The sequence below is a fragment of the Centroberyx gerrardi genome, chromosome 2 (genome assembly GCF_048128805.1).
Source record: "Centroberyx gerrardi isolate f3 chromosome 2, fCenGer3.hap1.cur.20231027, whole genome shotgun sequence".
Taxonomy (NCBI): domain Eukaryota; kingdom Metazoa; phylum Chordata; class Actinopteri; order Beryciformes; family Berycidae; genus Centroberyx; species Centroberyx gerrardi.
The window spans coordinates 16808903-16821550 of NC_135998.1; the positions used below are offsets into that span (position 1 = coordinate 16808903).

Sequence of the window (12648 nt, forward strand, 5' to 3'; positions counted from 1 at the left end):
GGCTTAATGATGAGTGGCAGGCAGGAAGACTGTGCGGTCGGCCTCACTGCAGCCACTGAAAGCATAAAGCCTCTCTTTTGGACAAAAAGACATTTCCCCATTGTTTAGATCTTTTTTGCCAAAGGCTTTACTCAAGGAGGAACATTTAAGTGGTAAGAAACTTTTAGATTCAGTGAATTAAATTGTCCTAATGAAGAGTAAACAATACTATACTTAAAATTAATCTTTAATGAAATGGGCCAAATTCAATTTCTGCATGGCAAAACTGAAACGGTAATAAAATATAATTCATATCAGGTAGTATGATGCATGTTGTCTGCCAAATCAGTTGTGTAGCGAATACTTTAAAACATGCTACATTAAGATCTAAAATCCTGAAGACGTGGATGTTTTATTGAACCTAATCATGGCATATCTAATTATTTATCTTGTAAAACTTACCTGTAACTCACCTATTCTCTTCTCGAATCTTCTTGCCTATTGAAACCTCTACATTTGTGCAGTGAACACACACAAGATTATACACCTAATACAGCGATGCTGCTTCGGATAATGACGATCTCTCTCTTGCTGTCTAAAACAGTGGTTCCCCAAGGACACTCATGGCCTTTAAGGAGACACCAGCAGCTCCCCAGCAAAATAATAATTTGGAAAAGAGCGGGGAAGATGCTATGGATCGGTTCTCCTGTCCGTATGTTAGTCATGCAAGATATCCGGGAAACTTCAGGTCTAATTTTGACTCCTATTGGGTGAACAGTGTGCCTCGCCGACAGCAGCAAAGTGGCAGCATTCAGTTTATTTTCTGTGTAGATTAATGGGGAGGGGCGGACAGAGGCCATAGTTGTGAGAATCCCCCATAATCCTCTGCTCCAAAACCCCAGTCAGAAAGCAGATGTGAGCGAGTGCCGTATGGTATGTGAAGGCGTGTCTCTGAAAACCCATGTGGACGGGTTCAGTTTAACAGGGGGAGGTGGGGTAACATCATAATTTGTGCCATGTTTTTAGTCTTCCAAACTAGAAACTTTCATGGATGTATGTGACTTTGCCTGTAAAAATGTAATCTTATTTTACTTGTAGAATTTGCCCTGTAGAAATCATATTGTGTCATACTAGTCCAGTCTAAATTGAAATCCCTGACTTTATTGGTAAGAAAGTTTTTTTGTCTGTTTTTTCATCATCACAGGAACACTCAAGTAATATCTTGATTTTGTCCTTCTTCTAGTCCGGCTCCTAGCTAAAGGCCTAGCTTGTCATTAAATAGACCTGTAGCTCAAAGCTGTTTAATTAAACAAAAAAAACCCCAGCAAACTTGACAAAGCCGCAACATTTGTAGCCTATTAGGCTAATAGATTACAAATGTTGTACGCTGTATACAGTGTGTGCAAATCTTTTTTTTTTCTTCTTTGTTTATTTGGACTGCTGGATACAGTGATGATTGGCAATTATATATAACTACATCTTTTTATGATACAAACACTCGTGTTTTCTCCATAGAAGAGATGAAGACAGCTGATCTGCTAGGGAGCCAGAGAGCCGAGATCACATTAGAATAAACTGATAATTAATTAGGTCTGTATGTCACCACATGTGTGCTGGGGGACTGGACAGAATCTGTACTTGTGTTAGTTATTACATCTCAGACCCAGAGTGCTGGATTTAAAGACCAGCATTTGCCTTTCTGTGCAAGCGCTTTGTACAAAAATCAGCTTGGTAATCTCAGATAGCATTGACCCCCCCGTGCCTGTGTGTGCCTGTGTGGACTCGCATGCTCTTGTACAGAAGGGCCAATGTTGTTTATGAATGAATGAAAGAATGTAGTTGAGCCTTTGAATAACTTGTATTTACCTATATTCCCAAGGAAGAGCACATTGTTCAAAAATCTGTTTTTGACCAGTCGCTTTTTGCTGGACAGAATATTGTCCACCTTGTCACTCAGAATGAATTGACATCTTGAGGCCCTATGGGTGACTTAATATTTTGCTCTCCAGTGGAAGTACATTAATTTCAAATGAGATAATCTATTGCTGCTGCATGAATCCATAGCAGATGCATCGTGTTATAATTGATCCTACTTTTGCCTTGATTATGCATGTGTAAAATAAATCAAATGTTGTTCTACTCTGTTGTTCTGCTCTCTGTGATGCTTACCTGTTAACATTTCATCAGTGAATCAAAGTAGCAGTGAAAAATTATGTTATGCTTTCATCAGTAACCGCACCTGATCAGCTTGATCTCAATATGTTTGAGCCGTTCAGTCCTTGTGTTGAACTCGTGTTTGTGCGTCGTTTGTGATCGCGGCAAAAATTCTACACATGCAACACTTTCATTGCAAATCAAGGCATCTGCAGCAGTAATGGATTCTCACTTGTAATTCATGAATTTTCATCAGGGAGCAGCACACTCAATGCATTAAGTGTGATCAAGGGGTCAAGGGTCATTCCTACCTTTACACCCCATTTGGTGCATTTCTTGTTAACGTTGCTAACTGATGAAAACCACATCTTTTATTTTATTACAGAAAAAATTGCCTAAGAAAATTAAATCAAGCAACACAACCCCATGCCTGATATATGTAGCTGATATATAGAGAACTGCCTGCTTTTTTAATTCCAAGCAATGGGTGGGATGGGTGGGTGGGATGGGTGAGCCGCGTGGACGCCATGAAATGTAGATATATTTTTTTGGCTGACCTTGAAAAGTTCGTAGAGAACAGAAATATATCTAGCGCATGTAACAGTTAACCTCCACTATCCTTGAGGCAGAAATCCGGTGGATATGAGGCTGATGATGCAAATCACGGCGATGACGGCGATTTCTAAAGATTTCACACACTTGACCCCCTTCCTTCCCTCTCTCCCCTCGCCTGTCCGCCAGCTACCCAGAGAACGGCGTGGTGGAGATGCGACCGGCGGACGTGCGGCCGCGCGCCAGGACCCTGCTGCGGTGGGACCAGCTGAGGGTGGGCCTGCCCGTCATGATAAACTACAACCTGGAGACGCCCGAGGAGAGGGGCTTCTGGTTCGACGCCGAGGTGCAGGCCCTCAACCAAGCCTCCCGCACCAACAAGGAGCTCCGAGTCAAGATCCTCCTGGGGTGAGCTGGGGTGGGGTGGGGTGGGGATGGAGGACGATTGCTCCTTTGCTCCTCCTTCATTAGAATATCTATTTGGCTACTTTTTGTGTTTGTGTCCCTCACCAGAAAGTAATATGCAGTGTTTCTCTTGTGTGATTCACCTCTCTAACCCGTCCTTCTAACTTAACTAACGTAACTTCCTTCTGCTTCCCATCCTTGTCCTCTTTGCTCTTTCATCTCATCTCTCTCTCTCTCTCTCTCTCTCTCTCTCTCTCTCTCTCCCCCCCTCCTCAGGGGTCCAGGAGATGTGATAGGGGATTGTAAAGTTCAGTTTCTAGATGAAGTCTACCAGGTGGAGAAACCAGGAGCTCGCCCCCTCTCTGCTACTGACGGACAGTTTAAACGTATGCACCAGATCTCACACACACACACACACACACACACACACACACACACACACACACACACACACACACACACACACACACAAGCGCCATATGTGCCATATGTATTCTACAATGAGAGCAACACTTGCAAAACTTGTAGTCCATGTCAATCTTGGGGGCAGAGTTCAGTACGTAGTTGTTACAGCAAAATAAATTATCCTACTGTACAATCTACGTTTGTGTCTACGTGTGTGTGTGTGTGTGTGTGTGTGTGTGTGTGTGTGTGTGTGTGTGTGCGCTCTGTTGTTTTTGGCTCCAGGGAAGAGCGGGCCGGAGTGTAAGCACTGCAAGGCCGACCCCGACACCGAGTGTCGCTTCTGCTCCTGCTGCGTGTGCGGCGGCAAGCAGGACGCTCACATGCAGCTGCTGTGTGACGAGTGCAACATGGCGTTCCACATCTACTGTCTCAACCCGCCGCTGGCCACCATCCCCGACGACGAGGACTGGTGAGAGAGTCCATCTGAGAAGCTAGAACAGCTGACTGGCGGTGTTACGTACGATCTGTGGAGTTGTAAAAATGCTTTACTCGAGTAGCTTATCTCCTTTATAAAACAGCGGTAACACACCATTGTAAAAACAAAAAACAAGAATAAAACCGCAAATGTACAATAAATATTTAATTTGTGATCCATAGTAATTAATTAAACAATCTAGTACCTCAGTGTTTCCTCTGTAATTTTATGCAGCTGTGGTGCTTGCGGGGATAAATCTAGTTTTGTCCCTTGTCTGTCACTGTTTGGGTCTAAGTTATGTGTCAAGGTGAGGTTGTAGTGCTTTTTTAATCATGATAAAATCATTACTTCTAAAACATTTTACACTTATTTCAGTTTTAGATGACAGTAAGACTAAATTACAATGCTAATTTCATATTTTCTCTAGCAGTGTTGGTAATTTCCTTCCTGTGGTGGCGCACCACTGCTAAATGAATACAGAGGAAACACTGTAGCTATTTTAGTGGTGATCAATATTAAAATGAACAGTAATGCAGTCACAGGTGCGTTTATCAGATATACACTGGCTTTGAATGTGACTGGAATTATCTGTTGTAAACACAGATGCAGGCATGTAACTTGCGTCTTCACACACTGCCGGTTACCGTACCTGAATATAAAGATCGGTGTGGGAATACAGACGGAGATAAACACAAACATGCGAAGGCACACACACACACACACACACACACACACACACACACCTGATGTCTTCAGTACCGTATCTGATGACACTGATTGCTGATGGCTGAGTTTTAGATCTTCAAACATTTTTATCTACAGCTTTGTTGCAGCTGTCACCACACACACACACACACACACACACACACACACACCCCCCTCTACATCAGCAGGAGATGATACCCTTTTGTTGTGCTAGGTACTGTCCCACCTGTAAGAACGACACAAGTGAAGTGATCAAGGCGGGGGAGAAGCTCAAAGCCAGCAAGAAGAAGGCCAGGATGCCCTCAGCAACAACTGAGAGTCAAAGGGACTGGGGAAAGGTGAGGCACAAGGACACCCACAGGTACACACACACCGTGCGCACAAACCAGGTAGACACACAGTAGCCTGTAAGAGGGAGAGTAAACTTTAACAGTAAGCTTGAGAGAAAGGCTGCGGTTCTTGGTTCTTATCGCCCGCGAGTGACTGAAGCTGCGTTTGTGTTCTTCCATCCCAGAAAGACTTTTTTTTTTTTCCCATGTTAGCCTTATGTTGCTAAACCATAGTAGCTTTGTTTTCAACTTCCATTCATGTTTCATCAAACATTAAATGCATGCTCAGTTTGTCATTCTCATCTAACTCCACGTTCATTAATTCACTGTCTATATTTCAAGGCCTTTTTTTACACCACTGGATTGTCTACTCCAGTGCAACGGACTGTCAGAGAAAGGACACATTATCTTCCTTTTACCTCGCTCTCCGCTATGACCGGATGCAATTTCATCGGTGCTTCTTGGTGCTCAAGTAAACACAAGAGTGCTGAATGGCTGCTTGAGGGAGAAACACCGGATGAATTACAAATAGTCAAAAACTGACTTCAGAAGAAGTAGATTTCCTCTGTAGGGTTTGAATCCAATCACATCTTCCAGTTCTCCCCCACAAGGACCCAGATCTCTCCTATATGTTGGGAAATAATCCACCTCACATTCATTCAGCCAAAACTCAAATTGTTTGTTTTTCAATTGTTTTTCAAATTAACCACTTAATCCCTCCCCTCCTTCCCCTGGAGAGAAATCAGTTCTGCTTTCATGGAAATCTGCTGTAAAACTAACAAACATTATACAGCAGTTATTAACTAAAATTGGTACTGTAGACCCTCAACACCAACAATCTGGGCAGACCTATCTGATATATAGACTCAAACTGACTGCTCAAACGCATCCATTACATCTCATTCATTCATTCAGTCATTCATTCATTCATTCATTCAGTGCGTTATCCATTCCTTCCACTCATTCATTTCATTTAATTCCCCTACCTTTGCTAATTTATTTATTCTTTACTTTGTGTTAGCACTTGTCTATTGTGTGTTTTGTGTGTTTTGCTTAGGAAGTGATAAATGAGTTGTGTGTGTGGTTTTTGTCAAGCTCAGTCAAATATTGCCCCAGCTCACTCCCTCAAATCAGACTTAAATATTGATGATTGTAAATTGTTAATCCAGTTAACATTGATCAGTATCCACCTCCCTTTAGATTGGCATCCCATTGTTGGTTGATTTTGTTCATACTTAATGCTGATTTGATTCGTAATCCTATATATAAAATATGCTCAGACTTATAAGAGTATTGACATATTCATTATCAAGCTATCCTCATATAATCCTTGCCCCTTACAATTTTTTCATTGTTTTAGAGAGCACAAGCCAGAAAATTACATTTACACTCTCTCTGCTTCGCAAAAACTATGTGAGATTTATCTTATTCTAGCTGCTGAGACAGACAGAGAATGAGACAGACAGAGGGAGACAGCTGACATGTATTTAAATGTAAAAAAAAAAAAAAAAACACCAAAAAAAAAAGCATCTGAACTGCATTCTTAAAAAGTTTCCTCAAGAACTGTGGGGCACACAATCTTCTTTCTCATAGCAAAATTTGAAGGGATTGTGTGGCTCCTTTCCCTCTTGGCCGCTCGCTCCCTGACACTCTACTCCATGGTGCAATGTGAACAATGCCATTAAGCATGACTTAGCCACTTTCCTGGAACCGCCAATGGAAAATAACTCCTTTCTTTACCAGAATGCTCTCTTTCTCTGTATACTAATTGGAAACAGCCTAGCCTGTGTGTTTGGGCACATTTAAGTGCTGTGAGTCACACAGCATTCATTTGAGGTTCACATTATCGCAATTTTATATGACTCTTGAATAAACTGCATTTGTTTGTTAAGAGTTGCCCTTGTATTTTCGCTTGTGATATGCTATGTACCTCAGAAATTGAATGCTGATCAATTCTGAATGCATAATCACTGCTTAGGCCCCCCTTTCGCGCATAAATATTCGTCATGAGCTCGAGGCGAAAGTTAACCGCCCCGCTCTGAAACGACATGTAGAAATGTGATCTAAACGCTTATGTACTTACAAGATAATTCCACTCAAATTTGATGTTCAAGATGTTATTTTCCCTCAGCATTGGATTCTTGTCCTCTCAGTACTTCATGTAATTGCAGGGTATGGCCTGCGTGGGGCGCACTAAGGAATGCACAATTGTTCCTTCAAACCACTACGGACCCATACCCGGCGTTCCCGTGGGAACCACCTGGAAATTCAGAGTTCAGGTTAGCCGCTGTTAGATCCCAAATCCCCTGCAAACTTCTGAAATGTTCAAATGCAACAAGCTGCAACCTACTGACTACTGATAAAGGTTAAAGCAAATCTAGTAGTTGGTATAATTATGTGATATTAATGTGGATTATATTGTCATTTTACACTCCCAGCACATTATAATCTCCCTTCTATAATATCTTCTGTCTCCCCTGTTTGTCCTTCATCCTCCTCATCTAATCAATGGCTTTCCTCTACTTTCCGTCTCTCTCTCTCTCTCTCTCTCTCTCTCTCTCTCCTTTCATCCCTCCAGGTGAGCGAGGCGGGGGTGCACAGACCACATGTGGGCGGCATCCATGGGCGCAGTAACGATGGATCCTATTCGCTGGTGTTGGCTGGGGGCTTTGAGGATGAAGTGGTGCGTTGTTCATGTTGTATTACAGGATTTTTTTTTATAAACCTGGCATTTCTTTTATGTGAATAGCATATTATTCTCCTCACAAGTGCTTGTTCAAATATGCTTAGCGAAGCTGGGGGAATTCTTGGTTTGGGTATGTGGAGAACAGTTACTGATCTGCGTGGATTTGGGCTCCCGCTGCAGGACAGGGGAGATGAGTTCACCTACACGGGCAGCGGGGGTCGTGACCTCTCAGGAAACAAGCGGATCGGAGAGCACTCCTTTGACCAGACCCTGACCCACATGAACAGGTACCACACATCGTCTGCATCTCTTTTCTGACTCCAAACTGAGCTTCAGTCTACAAAATGAGTTTGATCCCGTGGGTGTATTTCGATGGCACCTCCTCCTGGACCCAGCGGTCTCGGTTCAGACTGAATCTAAATCACTGTGGGTTTGGTCAAGCTCAGGCTCAGCACTGTTACAAAATACTGTCATACACAACTTATCATTAGAGGTATCATTATCATTTAAAATGATATATCCTTTTCAGCATTGCTTTTACTTGAATTTAATGCTTTCTTGCATGCATTTATTTATCTTCCTCTCTTATCTCTCTCTCTTGTATTGCACTTTTTTTATTTCATCTTATTGTTTTATTTTATCTTATTTCTTTTATTATGAATCTGTTTTTATTCTCTGTAAAGCACTTAGCATTGTAGTACGGTGTACGAAACCATGCTATACAAATAAACGTTGACTGATTGATTGATTGATATATCCCTGGGGCAGGAATTTGAATGGGCCAGGCTGAAATTTTAAAACCCGAGTCAAGCTGTAGTGTGTATCCCCAAACTAGACTTGATAAACATTTCTCTGTCCCTTCTGTGACTCTCACTCTCTGCCCTCTCTTGCAGGGCGTTGGCCCTAAACTGCGACGCCCCGCTGAACGACAAAGACGGGGCGGAGTCCAGGAACTGGCGGGCAGGAAAGCCGGTGAGAGTGGTGCGCAGCTCCAAGGGCCGACGCATCAGCAAATACGCTCCGGAGGAGGGAAACCGCTACGACGGTATTTACAAGGTACAGACAAATACACACGCAGACTCCTGTTTTAGGTTGGAAATGGATGAATTTACTCCAAGAAATATGTTACTTCAAGAACAGAGAAATAATTACAAATATATACCAACACTGATATCATAACATGTCAGAAATTTAGGGAGCAGGGTGGCATGGGTGCTGCACTCACTCACTCTGTCATGCGAAATCACTTATTAACACCCATTTTATAAACTTGCTGTAACAATTCTTAGACTCTTAATTCTTTTTGTCCTTATTTATTATTGATTTATTTTTATGTAATCTCTTTTATGTAATGTCTTTTCTTTTCATGCTCTATAAAGTGTGTTTTCAAACTTTGTTTGAAAAGCTGCTCTACAAATAAAATGCGTTTTTTATATATATATATGTAGATCTGAATATATATATATCCAGAAACAAATCAATTGAATTATAGAAGGCATTATTGCCACAACATTCAGCCCATAGAGATTTTTATTGAAAAGATATTAATTCACATCCAAAAGGGATTTAGTGCACTTACAGAGGAAATACTGTATATCCTCTGACAAACAATACAATATGTGTTAAACAACTGAGTCTATGTAAATATATGAACATATTTGCCTTGTTCTTTACATTTTGTTGTATTACATGTAATTTCATCCTGTGTGTCCGGGGGTCCCAGGTGGTTAAATATTGGCCGGAGATCGGGAAGTGTGGTTTCCTGGTGTGGAGGTACCTGCTGAGACGGGACGATCTGGAACCCGCCCCATGGACACCCGAGGGACTGGAGAGGATCAAGAAACTGGGCCTGGCTGTACAGGTTAGACTGTGAGCGTGACTGTGTGTGTGGGTGTATGTGTGTGTGACTGTGTGTGTGTGTTCCTGTATTTCTGTACTTGTAGGGACCAAATGTCCTCACAAGGATAGAGAAATTACGAAAATCTTTTGACAGTTCTCATTTTTTCAATGCTAATTAGGGTTAGGGCTTGGGTTTAGGGTTAAGGTAAGAAGTAGGATGTATGTACACATATATCTATGTACGTATGTATGTATGTATGTATATGTATGTATGTGTAGGCACACAGTGTGAAAATGGCTTTAGAGATTCAATTCTGTTCATTTATACACGTGCGACTGTGAAAACCCCTTGCAACTGCTCATTTTTGATTTTTTCTTCATGTGTTATCACTGGTTTTCCGACATGTGAAAAGAAGTGAAAACAAATCGAAAACAGAAGCAAACTATTTCCCCTTTTTCCCAAATAAGTGGTCCACTTGGTGCTCATCTTGTCTCTGCAGTACCCGCCTGGCTACTTGGAGGCCATGGCTAACAAGACCAAGAAGGAGGCCAGCGTCAGAAGCGGAGGCTCCACCCGGGGGAAGCGGCATGGCGGGAGGGGCAGGCCACGGATACACCCCAAGGCCAAGGAGGAAGAGGAGGAAGAGGAGGAGGAGGAGGAGCAGCTGATGGCCAACGAGGAAGAGGAGGAGCCACAGAGTAACGGAGGGCAGAAGACGCCCAGGGAGAGTGGTGGGTGCTTTTACGGTTGAAGCTCAAAGGGAACCTAGGGAATAAAAACAAACCCACCCATGTCCTCCTTCTGTCCACTGGCAGCCTGACATTCATCCATACATGGAATTTGTGTGTTTGTGTGTGTGTGTGTGTGTGTGTGTGTGTGCGTGTGTGTGTGTGTGTATGTGTGTCCTTAAGGCAAAAAATCTGTCACAACGTCGCAACTCCTCCAAAGTTCATGAATCAAAAAAGAAAATCAGCTACTCTTGGAGAACAATTGACAAAACTTTAATATTAAAACCCAAGGCATTTCGGCTGCAACGGTCTTTTTTCGGGGTTACAGGATTGCATACATAGTCAACAATAACTCTTCAGTGACATCCAAAACCTCCACCTCAGGGCCCATAGACCAATCATACACCAGTGTTAAAAAAAGCAACAATTGCTATCATCTATCTGATGTAGGAGGCACTATAGAATTTGTCTGTGGCCCTGAGGTGGACATTTTGGATGTCATTCAAGATATTTATTATTGACTATACAAGCAATCCTCTAACTCTGATGAAGGCAATTGCAGCCAAAATGTGTTGATTTTTAATATTAGAGTTTTGTTGATTATTCTCCAAGAGTTGCTGAATTTTTTTATTCTTGTGTGTGTTTGTCTCGTTACCAGAAGCTTCACCGGCGGAGGAGCCCCCCTCTAAGCGGGTGAAGGTGGAGGAGGCCTTCCAGCTGTCAGAGCAGCAGCAGCAGTTGATCCGGGAAGACGTGGCCAACAAGAAGCTCTGGGACGAAGCCATGGGACACCTTGGGGAGGGCCCGGTACGCGTCCCAAACGCACCCTGACGCTGTCTGTGTGATGCATCTCAGGCACCTCAACATTGTGTACACAGTGTATCTCAACACAACACATAGCAAGCTAATAAAAGTCACTGTTGAACTTGAAAATTAAGGGAATGGTCCCTTGGTCTTCAGGCCTTGTAACAATGCATTATGTAATAACACCCGCATTTTGTAATAATCTGCCGCATTTTGTAATACACAGCTTGAACGCAATATGTAATAAATTTCCCCGCATTTTGTAATAAATTATTACATATTGCGGTGGTTATTTGTCATACACAGTGGCAATTCAAGATGCTTTACAAAGATTAAAAGATTTATAAGAACAATGAATAAATAAATAGTGGTGTAGATAAAAACAAGATTTAAAATAAGTTTAACATTTTTTAAAGAACTCAAATAACTCAACTAAAAACATCCATGAACATTGTGGTTTTGAGTCCTGATCAATCAGTCAATGACGTTTTTATTTGTCACGTGTAATCATTCAGGTACAATCACAGTGAAATGTAATCCCGTCAGTTCTGATTCAAAAGTTTCGAGGATTAGGCTACTTTTAAGATGGACAGGGAGTCTGTTTCAGAGATGTGCAGCATAGTGACTAAAGGTTGTTTCACCAAGTTTAGCCCTGGCACTGGGCACTACTAGCAGCCCACTCCCACCTGACCTGAGAGGCCTGGCAGGAGTGTACTCCTTAAACATGTCCGTAATGTATTTGGTCCAGATCAGAGTCAATTATAACGCCAGTCTAATTTAATATTTGGGAAGTTTAATTTAGCTTAATTGTTAAAAATATAACGTGTACAGATGAAGACATCCATTTTGGTTGGTTATTACATAATGCACTGTATAATGCACATTTTCATCATAAAAAAATATGCAATATGTAAGAATTTATTACAAAATGCGGGGAAATTTATTACATATTGCGTTCAGGCTGTGTATTACAAAATGCGGCAGATTATTACAAAATGCGGGTGTTATTACATAATGAAGTGAAAATGTATTACATTTTGTCAAGTTATTACATAATGCGGTGTTATTACATAATGCGTTGTTACAAGGCCTTAACCGCCAAACTCAAAGATGGTCAAACTCATCCTGATGTGTAGTCTGATTTGTCACTGTACTGTTTTTGTTTGGCAGAGCTCTTAAATTAAATGCTGCTGTTGTGGTTAAAATGGCAGCAGGATCAGTTTTTTGGATAAGGCTGTAATGAATCATTTCTTTGAGCTGTTTCCATGGTAATAATTTGCCTTCCTTCCTTCCTTCCCTCCTTCCTTCCTTCCATGTGTGTGTGTCTGTCTGTCTGTCTGTCTGTCTGTCTCTCTGCCTGTCTGTCTGTCTCTGTCTCTGTCTCTGTCTCTGTCTCTGTCTCTGTCTGTGTACATATCAAGAATTTCCTGCGCAAGGTGGAGCAGACCTTCATGTGTGTGTGCTGCCAGGAGCTGGCCTACCAACCCATCACCACCATCTGCTCACACAATGTCTGCAAGGTAGGTGATGAGCATCAGTGAAATCACTATACATTAGTCCTACTATTAACGTACCAAAACACTGTA

The 12648-nt window shown here is 42.0% G+C and overlaps 1 protein-coding gene across 1 annotated transcript in view; it reads left to right on the top strand.

The window, feature by feature from the left end:
* The window catches only part of uhrf2 (ubiquitin like with PHD and ring finger domains 2), a 33751-nt gene that overhangs the window by 19811 nt on the left and 1292 nt on the right, over positions 1-12648 (top strand). Inside the window, exons 4-15 of the mRNA XM_071914842.2 lie at positions 2875-3093; positions 3367-3476; positions 3778-3964; positions 4890-5013; positions 7176-7283; positions 7583-7687; positions 7871-7977; positions 8584-8746; positions 9414-9551; positions 10030-10261; positions 10917-11065; positions 12484-12582. Coding sequence (XP_071770943.2) covers positions 2875-3093; positions 3367-3476; positions 3778-3964; positions 4890-5013; positions 7176-7283; positions 7583-7687; positions 7871-7977; positions 8584-8746; positions 9414-9551; positions 10030-10261; positions 10917-11065; positions 12484-12582 — 1741 coding nt within the window. The remainder of the gene's footprint in view (positions 1-2874; positions 3094-3366; positions 3477-3777; positions 3965-4889; positions 5014-7175; positions 7284-7582; positions 7688-7870; positions 7978-8583; positions 8747-9413; positions 9552-10029; positions 10262-10916; positions 11066-12483; positions 12583-12648) is intronic.